The sequence below is a fragment of the Rissa tridactyla genome, chromosome 5 (assembly GCF_028500815.1).
Source record: "Rissa tridactyla isolate bRisTri1 chromosome 5, bRisTri1.patW.cur.20221130, whole genome shotgun sequence".
In the NCBI taxonomy this organism is placed as follows: domain Eukaryota; kingdom Metazoa; phylum Chordata; class Aves; order Charadriiformes; family Laridae; genus Rissa; species Rissa tridactyla.
The window spans coordinates 16,448,870-16,468,959 of NC_071470.1; the positions used below are offsets into that span (position 1 = coordinate 16,448,870).

General features: G+C 37.7%; 1 protein-coding gene across 1 annotated transcript in view; it reads right to left on the minus strand.

Moving 5' to 3' along the window:
- The window catches only part of WDR19 (WD repeat domain 19), a 47,482-nt gene that overhangs the window by 8,206 nt on the left and 19,186 nt on the right, over positions 1–20,090 (minus strand). The window contains 14 exon segments of the mRNA XM_054203600.1: positions 2,114–2,210; positions 7,321–7,398; positions 10,248–10,316; positions 11,217–11,329; positions 12,750–12,874; positions 13,295–13,441; positions 14,162–14,245; positions 15,658–15,740; positions 15,846–15,992; positions 16,895–16,952; positions 18,042–18,151; positions 18,427–18,537; positions 19,146–19,305; positions 19,869–20,073. Coding sequence (XP_054059575.1) covers positions 2,114–2,210; positions 7,321–7,398; positions 10,248–10,316; positions 11,217–11,329; positions 12,750–12,874; positions 13,295–13,441; positions 14,162–14,245; positions 15,658–15,740; positions 15,846–15,992; positions 16,895–16,952; positions 18,042–18,151; positions 18,427–18,537; positions 19,146–19,305; positions 19,869–20,073 — 1,587 coding nt within the window.

Genomic DNA, 20,090 nt, shown 5'->3' on the forward strand with positions numbered 1-20,090 from the left:
CCTTTTTCCTCCAGCTTTCTAATTTTCTCTATCAGCAAACGTTTTTACTCTATAGAGCAATTTGTTATGTGTTGTTACACGCTGCAATTAAATCAAACAGTGGAATTCATGTGAGGCAGCTCAATACCGCTCCAGAACTAGTTGCTGGAAAACGACATTAATTTTTCAAGGTTGTTATACTGACTCTGAGTATAATAGGATCAGTCTTAAAATCGTGTGCTTACATAAAAACAACTTAAAGGAAAATTGCGCATAAAATGCCATACCCAAAGGAAAATACCAAACAGTTTGACTTTTAAGGAAAGAATAAACTTTATTGGTGTAAACTTCATAATCAAACTCACTGAAATCTCTTGAAGGAAGAGGGGGACAATCTAAAACTGTGCCTCTGCGGAGGAAACAATTACTGCAAGATTGGTGCTTTTTAATGAGAAAAACATCGTGCTTATTATTACACTGTTGCACAACACATCTATACTATTAGGGAATATGAAATATAGCATGGGATACTGCATTCTAGATAAAAGTTCTCAGATTCAGAGAAGCTAGTAAATAATTAAACCCTTGAGCCTTTACATTTCCTGCATACATAATTAGCACAAATGCAGGGCCACTTGCCGGGTCCTGCACTTGGGTCACAACCACCCCACGCAGCGCTACAGGCTTGGGGCAGAGTGGCTGGAGAGCTGCCTGGCAGAAAAGGACCTGGGGGTGTTGGTCGACTGCCAGCTAAATATGAGCCAGCAGTGTGCCCAGGTGGCCAAGAAGGCCAACAGCACCCTGGCCTGTATTAGGAACAGTGTGGTGAGTAGGACTAGGGAAGTGATCGTCCCCCTGTACTCAGCACTGGTGAGGCCCCACCGCGAGTGCCGTGTCCAGTTTTGGGCCCCTCACCACAAAAGACATTGAGGTGCTGGAGCGGGTCCAGAGAAGGGCAACGAAGCTGGTGAGGGGTCTGGAGCACAAGTCTTATGAGGAGCGGCTGAGGGAGCTGGGGGTGTTCAGCCTGGAGAAAAGGAGGCTGAGGGGAGACCTTATCGCTCTCTACAGCTCCCTGAAAGGAGGGTGTAGGGAGGCGGGGGTTGGTCTCTTCTCCCAAGTAACAGGTGATAGGACAAGAGGAAACGGTTTCAAGTTGCATCAGGGGAGGCTTAGACTGGATATTAGGAAAAAATTCGTCATGGAAAGGGTTATCAAGCATTGGAGCAGGCTGCCCAGGGAAGTGGTGGAGTCGCCTTCCCTGGAGGTATTTAAAAGACGGGCAGATGTGGTGCTGAGGGACACGGTTCAGTGGTAAACTTGGCAGTATTAGATTTATGGTTGGACTCTATGATCTTTAAGGTCTTTTCCAACCTAAACGATTGTATGATTCTATAAATATTCACTGCTACAATGAATTGGGTGATGATGCTGGCCAAGGGTTTAAGTGATTTTCCACTCCTTAGCCCAACGCTGAGCAGCAGCCCATAAATGTCAATTTGCCTGGGCTGTTCCCGAGTCCTCTACTTTTCCTTTACAGAGATTTTAACTTACTTGAAATGAAAAGCAAGCAGTGTTATGGTAGGGCGGTTGCCATGGCTACAGAGGAGAGCAAATAATGGAGGCAATAGCTATTCTGCTTCTAGCCCTGTCTCTTCTTATCACATTTTTCTGTTTCTAACTTCAGCTACCTACTACAGGGGAAAACAAGGCCTAAGCAAGCAGTACTGATCCTTCAATGGAAATCATCTGTGCACATCTCCCACTGAAAAAATCATTTGCAAAGACTAAAGGATCAGTATCCAAGTCAGAAACTGCATGTAGAAACTGCAATTCTAAGATCTGTGATATACAAAAAAGTAAAGTTGCAAACAATCTTAATCTCTGTGTTTACTAGAATGTAATAAGGAACGCAGATACTTCCCACAATTTTTTTCCCCCCAATATTTAATATATAGGTATGAGTCCCAACCTTTTCACAAAGGCTACTTCAAATTCAAAATTAAACTTGAATATAATTAAAGGAACTGATACATGTCTTTTTTTAAGTATAATCCTGTATAAATAATGGTACCCTAAGTACTGCAAGGATGTAGTGTCAGAAATGTCGTCATATCAGGGAAAACAGACTTACCTGAACACTGCTCCTCCCTGGCGATTATTATAGCAGTTCTGGCAGCTTCTCTGTATTGCTTTAGTGCCATGTATAAGCGGAATAGGTACTTGGCATCCTTAATTAAATAACACAAAAGGAATTAATACCGAATACATACTGCTGAATCCCTTTCTTTACTTGCCTATCCCACCACCACATTCTTCATGGAAAGCGGACACGCTGGCTTGTTTCATGAAGAGCTCTTCACATCAACACGCTTTAGCTGTGCTACGTTCCCCTCCAAGTTTTGGCCATTAGGACAGTGGGATAAAAACCCACGTTGAGGACCCTGACTGAGTTGTGGCAGTTAGTTGCCAAGCCCTGTCAATATGGACGCAGAAAGCCGCAGACCGTTGGGCACACAGATTGTCATACGGGTGGAAACCCAACAACTTTGGGCAGGTAGGCATTTATGGTGTCAGAAAAGAACCAAAGGACTCCTTTTAGAAATACAAATTTTCCTAGAAATGCTTAAATTGTGTTATGGATCTAGATGCAAACATTGCTTAGTGTGGATAAGGATGACAAAATCTGGCCAATAAAGAGTGTATTGTTCTGCAACCAGATGGTAGACATCCAAGACAGCTTTAAAATTAAGGGGATTTTCAAGCTGCTAACAAAATGCATAAACAAAATAAACAATATCAAAATTCAAAGCTGATTTTCAATCAGCTAACAAAATGCATAAAATTTATAATTTGCTATAATATGTACTTTTGATACATTATATGAAGGGCAAATGTAGCAATGGGTTCACCCAAGAACAAACAATTCAACAGCAGGAGAATTAGTGAAATAACTTAAAAACAAAGCTTTAAATAAACAAGATGTCACTATTGGAGAAAACAAATGAGTTCTAGTTTTGTGAAGTGTACTTAAATTTCTAGCAGACTAGATAAAAAAAAAAAAGAAATCAACACGAGAAAAGACAATTGGTCTTTCATAAGGATTTTGAGAAAAAAAGAGGTCATTCCTAAAAATATAGCTAAAACACAAAATAAAATGACCTTGCTTATAATGAAAAGGAAGTAATAAGTGAAAACACCATCTGGGCTAGTGCCACTATTTTAACTTTAGCAGTGATTTCTAAAATGGGATCAATAAGAAAATAAAGTCCGTACACGATCACCTTTTAACTAGTAAATCCAGATTAAATTAAGATGAAGTATTGTATATAATGGTATGGTTCTAACTTAAATATACAAATCAGAAAAAAAAAAAAAGACACCGCTCGCTTTATAGAGACAGCTTAGCAAAAAAACCCCAAACCAACTAATTCTGCAATATTAGTAGTAAAAACAAACACAAATAAAAATTAAAAAGAATTGCATTAATCAACGTTGTGCTGTTCTTTGGAATACTGTGTGAGTTTTATATGTAAGTCTCAAACACATAGCAAAAACCCCAGAAATGCAAAGGAACAGAAATATGAAAGATATAAAGACGCTTCCTTATAAAGAAGATGACTGCAAAGATTAACTCTCTACTTGAGAAGCAAGGAAAAAAACAATGAAAAATCACAGAAATAAAAGCAAGAGAGAAAGACTGGCATACAGAAAGAAAAAAGGCAAGTCAAATTCTTCTTTTTAACTTGCAATATAAAGAAAAATATTAAGTGACCAAAAGTATTACTTTTAAACTAACGATGGAGCAGGATTTTAAGTAATGCATGATCACAAGGTCGAACACCATAAGAACCATAATTTAACAATAATGAAATAGTTATCTGGATAATAAAGTAACCACAACTACTTAAATTAATGCATATTATTTATCCACGGTAAACTGCCTTAAAAAGGAAAACTGCTATTCCCTAAGTGGGGTAAAATAAAAATTATTATGAATGGTAGGTTATGATATAATTCTTCCCAACTTCTGACACCTCCTTATGACCACAGATGGTCGTTCCACTGGCGACCGCAGAAGGCTGCACCTCTCCCCCATCCGGGATGCTTCTCCCTTTTCTCCTGCCCCAGCACAGACTAGTGGTCTTACATGGTGTTTGTCATATCCCTAATTTAATTTTACTTAAATAACATATTTAAATTACTCACATGGCAGCCATATGTAGAAAAATATAAAAGTAGAAGGCATTTAAGAAAATTAGCCTTATGTTTTACTTTCATATTCTTATGTTTAAAGTTAGCCATTTTAAAAGCAAAAAATGCAGGAAGAAATTTTCAATTGACAACGCCTTTCCTAAGGTCTTTGAAAAAATTTATTATCGCATCTAACTGATCTTAATATTAGAGAGCCATGATTTTAATTTAGTTTTGCTTTTTAAAACACATGCATTTAGAAAATAGGCACACAGAATGCAGCAGAACCTTGCTAGTTAATACTCCCTGAAAAATTACTAATGAACACACATGACAAATTAAGAATTTTTACATGTTAGAGTTAACAAATACAATAGTTGACATACCACATTTAAGAAATAGTTCATAATTAGTCAGACAATAGCGTAGAAAAATTTTGGCAAGCATAATAATTTTGGTAATATGGTACTTCATTAAAATCCCACATAATTGTTGGCTGCAGAAGATTTAAAGCAACCAGGCTGCTGTGAGCAATGATCTGGTTTGAAGTTCAACACTGAAAGGATTAGCAAGTTTCTGCTGCGTGGCTACTTAAGTTCACTCTTACTTTCAGCTTTACAAAAATAACACCACATAAAAGCTGCTATTCTCTAAAACCAACCCCATTTGCTTGATAATTTCAAAACCACTGTCTCCATAGCATAATAAGGATAAAGATGAACTGTTTTTAAAGCAGATTTTTAAAACAAATACGTATGATTTGATAAAGTAAAATTATGTTACTCACTGAGAGAGACTATGGCAGATTGGATTAAAGCATTCAGAAGAACAAGAGAGAGCTTTTAAACAAGGAAAAGAAAGCTCTACATTGACGTTCAAAACAAGGTTAATTATGGCAATTACAGCATTCACAAAATTCCTAAGTGTGTTCCAAGATCTTCAGAATCTCTTCACTACGGAGATCATAATGTAGCTCACTTCCCCTATCCAGTCCCATGCAGACGGCTAGGCTGCTGCTCTTAGAAAAGAGACTGGATGCGACAGTTTCTGTCCAACCAACTTTCAGCATAAATGTGAAATTACATTTGCTTATGCATCTAATTTTCATCTAATGCCTCAGCAGCTTCATTCTCTTCTGGTCTCTTGCAGTTGGATTTCGTTTGTTTCACTATGTTTTGCTTCTCTCATAGTTTTATTAATGTTCACATTACAAATTATGGGTAAATAATGAGGTAAATAATAATAATGAGATAGTATTAGGGGTGAAATAAACTTACTGCACCAAGACCATGACACCTCCGTCATTACCAAACCGTACCCCCCTCAGTAAGGCAGAATCTGTTCTTCCATACATATCATTCTGCACCTGAATGTATTTACTGTGAGTTTGCATGACACTAAATTCCTTGACTATGGAATTAATTGCAGACTGCAATGTCCGTACCTGAGGTCTGGTGTTCATAGCAGAAAAACATGTGTGCAGCGCCATTTAGCTCACATTCAAGCTCTGCTGTAACAGGCAGTAAAACTTGAAGTGGCTCAGCCACTTAGTTCCATGAACTCAAGACTAAATATGATTGAATGTACCATAAATTCTATGGACATCAAAGCCAAAAATGGACTGTGAAGCTTGTTTTTCTATAGCTCAAACTCAGAGAAAGCAGACAGCCCATCGGCAGTTACTTGCAAGAGAGCTGTTTGGCATCTTAACCTCAAGTGCTGCTGTTCTGATGTCTAACATCACGTTTACAGTGGACACTTTTAATCTGTCCTGGAAAAAAAATCATACCAATGGCATATGGTCAAAGTCTACTTCTTGTATTGTATATATAGCACAGATCTAATATATGTTCTACTTAGTTTGTGAATGATCCTCTTCTTTTATTACCAAACCTATGGCAAACAATACACAAAAATCTGTCAGCAAGTATCTTCCAACTCCCAAAATGGTATATACAAGAGAGAAAAAGATGAAATAGTCTACCAGTCTGCCAAAAGCCTTTTAGCACACCCAGTGAATGGTTTGCTTTTAACAAAGGAGCAGGAAACCTGGAAGAAAGGGTAATGGTCCTATCTATATTTTACTAATTGATCACATGACATTAAAAGAAGCCTCATAGCACACAGCACCTCTTATCTCACAAAGCACCTCCTAAATAGCATAAAAGAAAAAAATGTAAGGTTCTAAAGATATAAAGAAGACTTTCTATGACAATGATGAGTGAAAACATAAAAATCAGTGTCCACAGGACTTTATTCTCCCACTGTTAATCAAACTTCCATGTTAGGAAGGTCTGTCACCAAAAATCTTTAAATGTGCTTCCTGTTTTTTTAAATTTTCTATCGTAAATTAAATATGTAATTTTATTCTCCAGCACAGAACAGAAACTCTGTGTTTTAGTTTACAGAACTACAGCCTATATCTGCAGATGAAACTGACTCTATGAACAATTAATTCAAACTTTAAACTAAATACTTCTAAATAATAAGAAATCAAAAAAAAAAGATAATTGGTTTTTAAACAGTGTTTAACTGTCATATGCACATCCACACGAAGCCGTTACATTTTCCAGTGATTTCAGTAAATTTTTGAGTTGCTCTGAGCTAAGCTAGTTTTGAAAACACGGTCATTCATCACTTCAGAAATCAACAGGGAGCTGGCAATTTTGAAAATCTGTGCACAACTTTTTATGTCTTATGTTGATGTGGGAAAACAGGAACTAACGTAGCCTGATCATCTTTGGCTTTTTGTTCTTCATCTCCTATTTACTATCTTACTTTCTTCCACTGCAACAGTTAGACCAACTCCCCACACTGCGAGAAGAGATCAGTGCTGTAGTTAGTCTTGAGACACACACGTGCTGACCATCCTCAGCATAAGCATTAATTTGAATCTCCTCTGTCCAACCACCCACTTTTATAAAGCTTGGAGAAAGATGATTATATCTAAGATAGTTACTGCCTTTCTTATAAGTCTAAAACTGAAGTTACTGGCTGAGTGACTCAGAGTTATCACAGAAGTCTTGCTGCTTACGTGAAACCAAGCTAAAACAGTACCTATGTCTACCAAAAATTTTAGGACAAAATAAGCTCAAAAGATTTGCACCACAGCCATATGACACAATAGCAGTGACAAAACTACAATACCTTGGGCATGCCATCACTCTCTCCCATAAGATAGTCTATCAGCTGATTTGTTAGGGCTTCATCTTTTGCCCGTCCCACCTATTAAATAAAGACAGAAGAAATTATGATATGAAAGAGAAAGGAAAAATACTTACTCATAAAGAGGTCTTCCACAAAAACACTGAAACTAGATTATTTAAAACAGGATTTATTTTTTAGTCTGTGTGGTCAAGCTAGATGATTACTTGCTTCATCAGCTTTGACACACAGTAGTTCATAATTGTTTTCTATTGTGTTATGGTAGGGGATTATAATTAAATAGGTCTCTACCAGCATGAACTGTTCCTCTCCTTTAGTGTTGGGAAGGCGTCGGAATTTAGGCACCATGAGCTGAAGCCTGCAGTCACAAAGCTATGTCTGTCAACCCAGCACAATTTGCATCTCAGAGGAATATTTGGCCCTGGTCACTCGAATAGAGCCAGCACTATCTGGCCAGTTGAACAGAGTCTCAAAAACATGGTTGAGATGATGAGATTCCACAGGATACATACAGTACACCCGCGGCAATAGTCTTTGGGCTGTTTCATAGCCTTTGTTTTATTCATTTGGGCTGAAACATCTGGATCTGGAGGATGAGGCCAGGCTCTTTTCAGTGGTACCTGGCAACAGGACAAGAGGTAACGGGCACAAACTTGCGCATAGGAAGTTCCACCTAAACTTGAGGAGGAACTTCTTTACTTTGAGGGTGGCAGAGCACTGGAAGAGGCTGCCCAGAGAGGTGGTGGAGTCTCCATCTCTGGAGACATTCAAAACCTGCCTGGACGCGTTCCTGTGCAACCTGCTCTAGGTGACCCTGCTCTGGCAGGGGGGTTGGACTAGATGATCTCCAGGGGTCCCTTCCAACCCTACAATTCTGTGATTCTGTGAAAACATTAGACAGCTCAAACAAGCCCTGCCAACAGCTCTGTGAGATGGAAGGCCTCAAGAGCGGCTGTGGTAGCTCTAAGCAGAGTCAGGTCTACCGTTTAAGAGTCTAAAAAAACTCTAGTGACACCTAACAAGATTTTCAAAGCTGTGGGTTCTTCAAGGGAATGGAGGCAGTCTGAGCATGGTTTGGATGACAGGAAGTGAAAGGCGCAGTGGATGCTGGATGGAAGATGGATGATGGATCTGCTGATGGATGCAAATGGAAGCTGGCAATGGGCCTCCTTAGGCAGGTTTCCAGCGTGTATTTTCTAGGAGGGAACCTCAAGAAACAGAGTAGGTTCACAGGTACTGAGGTGCAGCATGAGCTGGAGACCTGATGACTACCAAATTTTGGAGATCATGAGCAAAATAACTACACAAAGGTTGCTTCATCCCCAATTTTTTTTTTTAGGGATGGAAAAGAGATTTTTAGAGATAATAATGATAAAAACCAAAAGGTGTTAGTAGGACTGATGCTGCAGCTAGTCTTCTGTCTGATAGTGGAAGCTGAGAGCAGTGAGCAGTGGCTATTGTCTGCCTTGACTTCAGAAAGGCTTTTGACTTTGTCTCCTGTAACATCCTCATAGAGAAGATGATGAAGTATAGGTTGGATGAGCAGACAGTGAGGTGGACTGAAAACTGGCCGAATGGCCAGGCCCAGGGGGTTGTGATTAATAATACAAAGCCTAGTTGAAGGCCAGTATCTAGCAGTGTACCCCAGGGGTCAATACTGGGTCCAATCTGATCTGGATGATGGGGCAGAGCACACCCTTAGCAAGATTGCTGATGATACAAAACTGGGTGGAGTGGCTGACACACCAGAGGGCTGTGCTGCCATCTGAAGAGTCTCCGACAGACTGAAGAAACGGATGGACAGAAAAGTCATGAAGTTCAATAAAGGGAAGTGTAAAATCCTGCACCATGGGAGGAACAACCCCACGTGCCAGTACACGCTGGGGGACACCCAGCTGGAAAGAAGCTTTGCAGAAAAGGACCCGAGGGTCATCAAGTTGAGCATGAGTTACCAATCTGCCCTTGTGGCAAAGAAGGATATTGGTATCCTGGGCTGCATTAGGAGGAGTGTTGCCAGCAAGTTGAGGCAGGTGATCCTTCCCCTCTACTCCAGTAGGGAGTGAGAGGCCGCACCTGGAATGCTGTGTCCAGTTCTGGGCTCCTCAGTACAAGGGAGAGAAAGACATACTGGAGAGTCCAGCAAAGGGCCACTAAGCTGATGAAGAGCCTGGAGCATCTCTCACAGGAGGAAAGGCTGAGAGAGCTGGGACTATTGAGGCTGGAGAACAGAAGGTGTGGGGGGAAGTTAATTATAAAAGTACTTCAAGGGAGGGCGCCAAGAGGAAGGAGCCAGTTTCTCTTTAGTGGTGCCCAGTGACAGGATGAGAGGCAATGGGCACCAGCTGAAACACAGGAAGTTCCATCTGAACACCGTGAAACACTTTTGTGCTGTGAGGGTGACCAAGCACTAACACAGGTCTGCCCAGGGAGGTTGTGAGATTCAAAAGCTGTCTGGACATGATCTTGGGAAACCGGCTCTAGGTGGCCCTGCCTGAGCAAAGGTGTTGGATCAGATGACCTCCAGAAGTTCTTTCCAATCTCAACCCTTCCATGATTCTGTGGTAAAGAGCGCGAATGGAGGCATACTGACACCTCTAACCATGGTGTGCAGACTGGAAAAAATCAGCAAAACTGAAAAATCATATATGGAAAAACTTAAGTGTCTTTGACACACAACCACAAAAATCTGAATGAATTCACAAACTCTCCTTTGAAGACTGAAAATGCTTTTTCCTCTGGTGTCAGTATTAACTTATTTTACTTTTTTAATGTTTAGATATCACCTTTACTGGCAGTTTTCTTTCTATTTGCAATCTGTCCAAACACACTCACACTAGGAAAATGTCACAACACTGAAGGTAAACTTCTTGAAAAGACAAATAATTTTTTGTTTAATCAAAGTTGCTTACTGTTTCAATTGCCATTTCTATAGCCAAGTTATCTTCCGTGTTTGGACTTTTCATAAAGTGCTTTAAAGCCTAAAATGACATAAAAGAAAAGTTAAAACTCAGACATGTGAAATTAATATTTTCCTAATTTTTATCAAGTTATTTCTCTCTGCATTTTGACAGACAAGTGGCACGCTGCATGCTTATCTTGGCTGTACTTTATGGCCATAAGGATAACCACATACAGTACAGAGGTAGCACCTGCTCTTACAGATACTCCTGCAAGAAAGAAGCATTGAGTCTTTGCCAAATCCTGGTGTATACCTTCATCTAACTGTGAAAGATGTTCACAGCAATACGGTGAGAAGAAATTAATGATTAATGTGACATTGGACCTTTCCCCCCTCTACACTCCAGTTGAAGGAGCGGCCACCTACAATGGCTCTAATTTGCAAAATCAGTATTATTTTTCTGGTATGTGTTCAGTATGCAAAAGTCAAACATTTAATAAGCGTCAATTCACTGATTTGTAACTGATCAAAAGGAAGTGTGCCAATTGACATACTTCAATTAACATATTTCCTTTTTTAAAAAAAAGCTTTAAGTTAGGGGATGCTGTAGTATTAAATGAATTAATTAGTCAGCAACCAAGTTGTCATGGATCAAGCTAATAAAATATAAATAAATTCTGCTTCTATGTTCATGACATTTAGAGATTCATTGAGAATAGCATATCATTGATCCACCTGGAGCCTCTACTGCCATGAAAAAGTTACATGCATGGCAGTGTATAATTCACAAAATACAATGTAGATAACTGTAAATATAAATAGTTTACTTATGTTTTTATACTTTTTAAAAAATATCAGTATGTCGTCAGTTAAAGCAGCTAAAGTCTACTATGAACCTCCCTGATTTTGAAGTATTGTTGAATTTTGAACAGTTTCTATGAACGTTTAACTATCACTGTTTTAGTCTTTAAGTACTGACCCGTCCGTATTGACCGCACAGCAAGAAAAATTTTCCCGCCTGAAAATGCTTCTTTTCTCCTTCAAAATACAGTGCGATGCTCTGATAATCTTCATTGGTAGTACTTTCAGAACCTGCAACAGATAGATAGCAATGACAATAGAGTATTCTTGTTAAGTAAGATAAAGGCCCTGCTGAAGGAACAAATTCCTATTCTACTTTTGTTTTTTTCCACTGACATTCAAAGAAAACAAAAGCCAGCTTGACTCAGATTATGTCTTATATGCTTTTTTTTTCCTACTTAATCAGACTAAATGTCAGACATTAGGAGTTAATAATGCAGTGAAATAATTGTTTTCATAGGTTTTGCACCATAATGGGACTTCTGTTTTTTTTAACAGACATAATAAAATGATGTAACTATGACCTACTAACGAATTTTCCCATTATGTCTTGGCAACAATAAAACAGAGCAAATGGTTATGAGATTATCACCTGAATTATTTTCACAGTTTAAGAATGTGCCAGTATATCTGTATCACACAGAGCAAGACTACCAGGACCAATGTAACCATGTGGTAGCAGGGAATACCACTTAGTCTTCTAACCAAGACTCCATTTTACTGTACACATCTAAAATAAAGACAGCCACTACTCCAAAGTTAGTTTTAAACCCTTTTTCCACCCACTTAAATTGCAATTTGAGACATCCTATTTTGGGTAGGAGAGAAGGAAGAAAGCATAAAGAATAGTAAAACTACTGGGTATTGTGGCCACCTTGCCAAGCAGCCGCACCAGTGTATCACCAAGCTAGCTGTTGCCAAGTTTTTATAACCTTCATAACAAGAATATATTTTTTAAAGGAAGAGATTAATTAAAAATATGACATAATTTGGTAGACACCTTTGTGGAACTGTTTACACAAAGAATGGTGCCTGACACAGGTGAAACATATAAAATTTATTGCAAATTGACAAGCTGGCCACTGACTGACTTGATGGTCTGAGGTAAAACTCAGCTTCTCAGTAAGACCTCCTTTTTGTCTTTCACTGAGACAAGAGGAGGTCACGAAGGGCCTTAAAGGGAAAAAAGGAAAGACAAGTGACATACACATGTAAGAAAAGAGCTGGAACCATGAAAAAAGGAAAAAAGGGGATAAACCCCAAGAACTGTACCAGTCAAATTCTCAGTTTTGGAAAAGCACTATTACATATATCAAGGTTGTTCCTCAACACAAGAAACAGATTCCTCAACACAAGAAAATAGTCTAGACAAATGCTTTATCTCTATGGATAAACAGAAAAAGCTCTAGCACAGGTAAGATTTGAAAACAACCTAGACTGAAGACCATGGGAGATACTTAAGCTGAACGCCAAGCCTAGTTTGTAGGCCTGAATTAGACACAGGTTGCCAAATCTGTCCGTGGTGACTGGAAATGGAGAAGGCTGGGAAACAGAACTTCACACTCCTTGTCTTATAATTTCAAATTGGTCTAAAGCAATTAAAAGAACAGCAAAATGTATTGCAAGCAAACTATTAACCTGGAATACTCACTGATGATATCAGCATAAATCTCCATCTTGTTGTGTTGTTGAGCTAATGTGAAAGCTTCATTATTGCACTTAGACATGACCAGAAACTGGATGGCAGAACCATAGTCACCAAGCTGCAGAAAGAATCTAATCAGAATGAACAAATTAATACCTTAGTACTAATTAGCATAATGAATACACTAAATGTTTTAGGGACATATTATATTTTGTTGTATACAAATATGATTTCTAATTTATTTTATATCTCAATTATTTTAAATAGGTTGCTAAAATTAACTTGGTGTAAATAATAAAGCATGGCAACTTTTATCATTGTTTAAACTTATTATTTCAGATTAACATAACTTTAATCAGAAAGTTTAAAAAAAAAAAATCAGTACCTGCTCAGCTGTCCAAATTTTAAAGAATTCAAACCAATAAACTGAAATATATTGTCACTGGCCAAGTACCAATAACCAGTCTCTGATACGTTAGCAAGCTTTACCAATTTCCAACAGGTATGGCCTCTTTCACCCTTATTTTTAATCTGCAAAATGTGATTGTTACCTGGCCACCATCTTTGCTCCATCAAGAGACTGTGTTTCTCTCACAATATTAACAGCCTTTTCAGGATTATTAAGGTGATCCAAATATAGTCGGATAACACAGTCCCATTGCTTTGCATGCTCATAAGCTACCACAGCTTCCTTGTACCTGCAAAATAATGGTTCTATGTCAGTTTTTCTAACTTTTAAATAACTCTTTATAATATGATGTGAAGACACATTCCTACATGATGCAATTGACACAAAGAGTACTTTTCTGTTCTCATCAGTGCAAATATTTAGCTTTGGTGCTGTTTCATATTAGAAAGTATCATTATTCTGAAGCACGTTTACTTACAGGTAAGGACTAATAGAAACTACATTCTGTGATTAAATATAAATTTTGGGCTTTAATTTCAGCCAATAATTTCACGTTATTCAATATTTTGCAAGTGCAGCCATTAAGATGTAACAGTAATTTGGTTCTAGAATGAAAATATTTCTTTCATGATTACTCTCCCTTTGAATGACCTTTAAAAAGCTAAGGAGTCGTTAGAAAACAACTGAACTTCAATGCTCTGCTAAGTGCAATATTGCATTGGGTGCAGTACTTTAAACTTTCAATGATTTTTGTTAAAAAGATATTAATGCTTAGACAGGAAAAATTAGAAACACATCTCTGACACCAGTGGAAGGTCCTTGGATTACATTTAAAATCTTTACACAACACCTTAAGTTTATGTATTTCAGAACCCATTTTCACAAGGCTATTTGATGCAAAATTTAAAGTCTCTCTAACTTATTTTACAAAAAAATTAATGCATAATAATAATAACAACAACAATAATAATACCATGATTTATAAAAAAATACAAGCATTCAAATGCACCTGCCATCTGCTTCCTTGGCTTTTGCATATTGTAGGTGAATTTTTGGAGAGGAAACGTAAGCAAGAAGTTCACCAACCTTTGCCCTGGAAAGACAAGACAATAGTTATTTAACCAATGTATCTGGCTTCAAATTTTCTCCAGTAAAACAGGCATATTTATATCAACACTGAAAAGGAGGCTAAAAAAGAAGTAACTGAACATAATGTATAAGCTTTGAAGGCACTTTAATATTTTCAAAAAGCTGCACTTAAGAAGTGCTGCTTAAAGAAGTACAGTATCTCCTTTGAGATGTACAAGCGTAAGAAGTGCTAGACCAACAATTCTCTAATTAATCTACAGAAGCAGCACAGTATTAAAACCGTAACCTGAGAGAATGTGCAAAAAAGTACAAAAGACCACCAGAAGAGGTGCAGTTGTGATAACTCCCATGATGGCGTGCTTAAGGCCATAGGTTGTACAGAGGATTCCAGGCCATTAGAATCAGATTCTCTGAGCGACAACATCCATAACAGCAGAGTGTGGAGGAACACAGAAATATGTCAGTCCTCCCATAAATCTCGCTTCAGGAGTTGCACACAGTAAAAGCCAGCAAACTCAGCAGTGGGCCTTAGAAGACAAGGGATATGAGAGGCTGACCTTAAATCTCACCTCTCTGCTTAAAAGATAGAGCACTCTCCAAACTGAACTTCCTCCTGCTACAGTGAACAAGGCTTGTACCTCCCACTTTCCAAATCAAGGCTATCATTATATGCAAGCTACCCTACTTAAAGTGTTCTTTTGTCCGTTCTCATGCCACTGGCACTTCTATGGTGGAATCAAATTTTCCTTTGTAATGAACATAATATTCCAATGAAATTTTTAGAGCACTTGTATGAAAGCGGAGGGGTCTTTCTGCTCCAATCAGTTCTTAATATCAGAAGTCCATAAAATGTGATTAGGCAAGAATTAAGCCCTTAAGTCTCAGTAAACTGTACTTTTTCACTGGAAACTTGACAATAATAAGATTTCCTTAAAAAAATGAAAAATGTATTGAACATAATGCCAGCAATTTTGACTACTCATGATACAGACTCCATTTGAACCAGTGACTTAGATTCATTTCCAACTGCCTGAATATTCAGTCTCAGCTATGTATTTTATAACTGAAGAAAATTAATGAACTAAACAGTAACTACACAAATAAAATTACTAAATTCAGTGCATGCATGTGCACGTGTACGCCCACACAAAGGACTCAAAACTGCAGGTAACTTCAAACATAATACAAAAAAAAAAAGAAAAAATAAGGACTATCTCCCTTTTACGATAAGACTATCTTTAAAGCAACAAAAGCTTCTGAGAGAACTCTGTTCTTGTTTAACCTTGGGGGAGGGAACAATGAAATCAATGAAACATAATTAATGAGACATTTGTGGTATTCAGAGAATCGTTCATTTCCAAAGAGCACCACAGCAAGTCCTCTGAAATACGACACTTCCCTGAAACCTGTACTTACCAGTTTTTACACCGGATGTATACTGATGCTGCCTTGTCATAATATTGTCCTTTTTCATACAGCTGAGCAGCTTCTGAAAATTGCTACGATATTGAAAATCATTAAAATATTATTTCTAAATTAAGATTGCAAATAAATAGCTTAAGGAATTCACATATTCGGGTTTAGCTTTTAATGCTTTTGAATACCTTCATACTCTCCAGAATAGCTCCACAGTCTCTTTTTAATAACCTACTGGAATGTTTAATGGCCTGGTTTACCCCTCGACGGATATCTCCCATTCGAATGGACATTTGAGCCACTCCAGCAAGGCAAGCTTCATCATGTTCCTGGTACTGGCAATCAAATGAAAAGCAGTAACCATAGGTTATACATCAGAAATACCAGGTCAGAAAAGTCACAGTAACCAACCATTGAAACAAATTAACAAAACATTACATGGACTTAGTTAAATCAATTTTTGTCTCAAAATTCTTGCCTGGCTGCAGCTGTCACTTACAGTTTCTTTCTTAGAGTTGCCTTTAATTTTTACATTTCACTTACAAGATTTGTCCAGACCAAGCATACATGAGAAGAATCTGTTTTACAGACAGCTCAATTCTACTCTCCTCTTTCCTCCAAAACCAACAGTAGAGAAAAAGAGAACAGAAGCAGGATAATTCCTTTGGTGTTTTTTTTTGTTTGTTTGTGGTTTTTTTTTAAAGGTGGTAAGGCCACTGATGTTTCATCAAGTCAAATGGCTTGAATTGAGAAAGCACTGCTATTTCCCCTGTTATGTTCCCCTATTATCATTTAAGCTGCTTCACAATAGACATTTTGCAAATATTACAGGAAATAATGCCAGAATAAGGGAATATCTACTGAATATTTATTTTCTAACACAATCCTTGCCTGCCTTTATACAGATAACAATTCAGTAAAGAAGAACAGAAGGAATAATTAAGTCTTTTGTTATAACAACAAAAATCCTAGCAGTATTTTCTCTGACATTTGCATGTCTATTATGAAACTGCTCAAATCATAAAAATCTAAGTCTAGTTATGCCATGTTAATATACGGCTATTCTGCTTTATACCTAGAGAAAGCATCATTCTGTATATTAAAAATAAGAGAAGTGCAAAGACTACTATCCCAAAAGCAATGAATAAAAAAATCTGAATTCAAATGAGTCTGAAACATGACAACTTTAACGTGCAATATGATAGTACAAACAGTATCATTACTAAAAAGGAATTACCTTATTGTTTCCAGTGATTCCCTTCTCATAATGTGCCAGAGCGTTAACATAATCACCCCTAAAAGAAAAATGGAAGTTATATGGAAGAATATTTGTAATGGGAAGAGATGGTTACCTTCCTACCACACAGATTATGCACGTATCTGTCTTGCTTTAGGCATAATGACTCCATAAAAGGATGTGAAGTATGCAAAAGATGGACAGGTACACAGTATGTCACAGCACTTCCCGTGCACTTTATCAAGCTGTTAGTCAAAGAGGCAGTCCATCTCTCAGTTTTGTTATACTGAGACCAATCAACCTCCGTTGAAAGACAGGCAACGAATCTGTCTGTACAATACACCTCAATAATTTCATCTCTACTTCCACATTTTTCTGGAAGATAAATGAAACTAACCTTCTAAAATTATTTAGAATTTTTGCAACATAAAAACGAAGGCAATTTTTTCTCCCTAAGTACATTCAGAACTCAAGTTACAGATGGTTGCAGTGCTTCAGCTGCCTCTGTTCCCTCCTTTCTGTGACCAGCAAGTGTCCTCTCTCAGTGCTGGGGCACTGCCAGGGGAGAGGAGTTCTCTAAAAACGCTATTAATAGATAAGAGTTTTCCCTCTTGGTTTAGACATTAAGCAGACCAGGTTTCATCTGGGAAGAATTAGCTATAAAATAGACTTTAAAATCATGGCTAACGGTTAAAACCTTCTCTCTTCCAGGGACTGGCAGCCTTGAAATTTAAGACGACTCTACCTAAAATGTGTAATGAAAATGAAGCCTACTGGGTATTTAAAGACAGACAAAAGGCAAGGTCCTCGTCTGATGCAAGAAGCGATAAATGGCACGAACTTTCTCTATTTTCCAAGCACTTGCCTGCAACAAAGTATTTATTTAGTAGATAATATTATTATATAGTGGACCTACCAGTTGCAAAGAACCCAGATACCCTGAAATTAATCAAAAGTAACTATTATTTGCTAACATATGTCTCTAGCATGAAGTATTCTTTACAAAACTACTCTTCATACTATAGCTGAAGACCTCACAGAATCCTCTCTCAGCGATGCAGTCAGCTGAATTAGCTCAATTCTGTGTTCTTCCAGTTAGCATGAGTATTGGTTTATTCTTATACTGCAACTTTACAGAAGAACTTACGTGAATTCAAGCTGCATTGCGTATTCCTTCGATATGAAAGGGATTTGGTCTGGGGCCAAGCGCTTAGCCAGCTGAAGTGCACTGTCCCAGTGTTGCAAATCTTTTCGCATCTATTAACAAAGAATAGTAACATTTTCTGATGCAACTATCAAATTCTGAATTCTAACATGGACTTTTATTATTCTAAATATAAACATAGAGCTAGTGTTCTAGAAAGATTCAGACAATTTGAGAGAGAGACATTCATCCTAAAAGAGTGTCTGTCGGCCACACAATAGCAAGAACATAACCATAAAAGGGCAGAATTATCAGAAGGTAAGATATTCCAACACTAAGGTGGAGATGAAAACAACAGAAAAAAAATTTACACATCTTAAATGACTACCTCAAGTGCAGCAATAGGACAGGAGGACGCCAGATATAAATCCTGAGCCAGATTAAAATCACTGGTAAACATGGCAAGATGTCCTGCTAAAAGGTTGTGGTCTTCTATTCCCTGTAAAAAGATGTAATAGATGCAAATGTAGTCCACAAGAAAAAAAATATTGTTTTAAGTAACATAATCTAGTAAGCACAGTGAAACAAAATATCCTGACATTTTACAACCATGTATATTGGATTCTACAAACCAGAAAAAGCCCTCACTTTCTTATTGGAGCTCAAAGCCACTAGGGCTAACACTGTCTAAAATCAGCAATTTGCAGAAGTATATTTTTAAGGCACTATTTCGCGCCCACTTTCAGATGTATAATTGCAATTTGGATGTTTGTTTTTTTTTTTTTTTTTTTTAATAATAACAGGGCATTAAACATTTTCTCAAAAATAAAAAGGAAAAATAGCCTCCAGATGCCCGAGACATGAGTATATTCTGCTGCTCTCAAGCAAAGTTGTGCATTCCAGTAGAGACTGCAACCACTTCAGGAGAAAACCAACCAAGACTTAAGTGGTTTGGACACTTTCTCCTCTATAACTATTAACTCTCTTGAAAATAATTCACCTTCTATTTTAAAAAAAAAAAAATCCCCACAAAGATAAGAATTTGGCAATTCTTAAAGAAGAATTAAATCACCATATTTCCTCTCTAAAAGGGATTTTACATTTTACCTTTATTTGCTCTAGTGACATCACCATCCCAGCATTACCAAATGTCCTATAAACACGTATTGCAAAATCCACCTCCATATGATGTAAGCAAGCTTTGGCCAGCTCATTCCAACTAGACTGGTCATTCAGAAGCCTGCACACCTCCCATGCTTCAGAAAACCTACAGAAGGTAAAACACATTTAAAACTAGTATTACTCATACCTAAAATTCCCTCTCAACACTTTTTTACTAATACTATGGTAGGGAAAACACAAAATGCATTTACTTCTAAGCCATGGAGAGAAAGATGTGTCAGGAAGAAAGGAGAAATACGAATGCATAACTTAGGGTTCTGTTCTGTTTCTCCTGTTTCTACCACACTTTTTCAGGAAACCATCTCCTTTCCCTACTCTGGCATTCTTTCCATTATACTGATTTTGCATTCTCCATTACAGCAGGAGAGGAGTATGCAAGAGGCACCTTTAGCCAGTTTTGGAAGGGAGCCACTGTCATAGAACCCTGAATCACTCTTGAAAAAAATTAGTTTAGCTTTTACTTGACAGTGGAAAACAAATAAAGCACCACTGGGTCACTTATTTCGCTTGGTCTGCATACACAGCTACATGGACTCCTGGATCAATCTAATTTATCAATATTCAGCATGACATTTTCAAATCACCAGGATATGCTGTATTGAGAAAGAAGAAAACAATTTACACAATATAATTAAAACACAGATGTACCTTTTCAACATTAAAGTCTGAGTAAGCATTTGTGTCAGCTCATTAGGTCCAAGGTCTTTCAAATTGCCAAGGAAACTGTGAGTGCTTAGATAGATATTGTTTGTTTTCCCACTCTGAGTCTGACAAGTTAATTCTCCATTATACAACAACAAAGGTTTATAGGAAAAGGGGACCTCTGTGCCACCTGCCAAAATAATCTTGGATCCTAGATTCAAAGATTAG